Source organism: Hyposmocoma kahamanoa, unplaced genomic scaffold (genome assembly GCF_003589595.1).
Source record: "Hyposmocoma kahamanoa isolate Upper Pololo Valley unplaced genomic scaffold, ASM358959v1 92, whole genome shotgun sequence".
Classification (NCBI taxonomy): Eukaryota; Metazoa; Arthropoda; class Insecta; order Lepidoptera; family Cosmopterigidae; genus Hyposmocoma; species Hyposmocoma kahamanoa.
In genome coordinates this window covers 17,316,663-17,318,128 of record NW_020654748.1, presented here as the reverse complement: position 1 = coordinate 17,318,128, position 1,466 = coordinate 17,316,663, and the positions used below count along the sequence as shown (strand labels likewise).

The window sequence follows — 1,466 nt, the reverse complement described above, 5'->3', positions numbered from 1 at the left end:
AAAAAAGAATCAAATAGACGCGATTTAAATTCGATAAAATCGCTAAAATCTAAGAACTCGATATAAATTACTTATTTTAAAAAATAATAAAGACTTTATTATTGATATAAAGATGGAACAAATACAAAGAAAAATTATCCGACTGATTCTGCTGACTCGATCTGTAGCCCAGTTGGTAACAGCGGTAGCCGTGGTTGGGCAACAGGTACTGATTCATAGTCCGTCAGATTGAAGGATTTTTTATTTGTTCGATCTTTGTATTAATAATAACAAACTAGTGGAGTGTTTTCACTAAAAATGTATGAAATGGTATACAAAACATCAAGTACATTCAATAACATTACTAATTAGTGTACAAAAAACACGACAAAATTACTCGTTTATTTACAAAACCAAGCAGTCAATGACTAAAGTATGTATAATGTCAGCATTACTGCGTTCCGGTTTTGAAGGGTAAGGGCACTGGTGAAAGTACAAGCACATGTGACTTGCCAACTTATGTCTCAGGGTGACGTTTGCAGTGACAGTGCCCCTCAGATCTTTGTGATTTAAAGCTCTGAGTGGCACTGCAACTGTTATGGACAGCCGTGTAACTTACCACCAGGCGTACGACTTGGTCGTCCCGTCACTTGATATTACAAAAAAAAAATTAAGTCTGCAAAATATCAAAGTACGAAATAATTTAAAAAAAATGTCCATTCAAATTACTTACCACCCCAAATATGACTAAGCAGAACAAACGGATATATTTTTATATCATACGGATTAAACGGATATTCGGTAAGAAATGGGAACTCTAATTCCACTTTATTAAATGCCAAAAAATTGTACGCCGTTCTAGCCAGCGGCATTGACGGAAACGCAACAATCAGGAGCCAGTTGAAGAGATTTGATACTTTTAATACAAAATGTAAGAATTTTATTGGTTCTTCAACCAGTATTTTACTTTCAATACTGTTCAAATCGACTTTGCTTTCGAGTTCTCTCAATTTATAAACCAATTTGTCGACATAGCTTGCATTCAGCATAATTGATAAGGACTTAAAGTTACATAAACAGGCCAGTGCAATGCTCGGTGCTGCATAGGTGAGAGAAACCAGTGATTCTCCTTTCGATGCTTGCTTTACAAACCACCAAAACCCCCCCAAAACGTTTAAATTCAGCCCAATAAAGTGAATGCAATACAAAATTCTTGCTTTCCTCACATTATAGTCTTTGCGGTTTCTCAAATGCAAGCCACTCCAACGAAATGTATAATCGATTATACGTAAATATTTGTCGAATAGAGAGTTTTCGTCCATTATGTTGTAGTAACGTTCTTTGATTGTGAATTTATTTTCTTTGTTGTAGAGTTTTATATATCTTAACTAGGCGTAGATTAAAACAATGTACAGTCGCCTTCATTAATATGTATATATTTAGCAATACCACGAACAACTTTGTTGATAATTTTTTTAAAGAATTTT

General features: G+C 34.2%; 1 protein-coding gene across 1 annotated transcript in view; it reads right to left on the bottom strand.

Moving 5' to 3' along the window:
- Positions 1 to 1,301, bottom strand: part of LOC113236774 (odorant receptor 67c-like) — a 16,188-nt gene extending 14,887 nt beyond the window's left edge. Inside the window, exon 1 of the mRNA XM_026472941.1 lies at positions 713 to 1,301. Coding sequence (XP_026328726.1) covers positions 713 to 1,301 — 589 coding nt within the window. The remainder of the gene's footprint in view (positions 1 to 712) is intronic.
- Between the last annotated feature and the right edge of the window lie 165 nt (positions 1,302 to 1,466).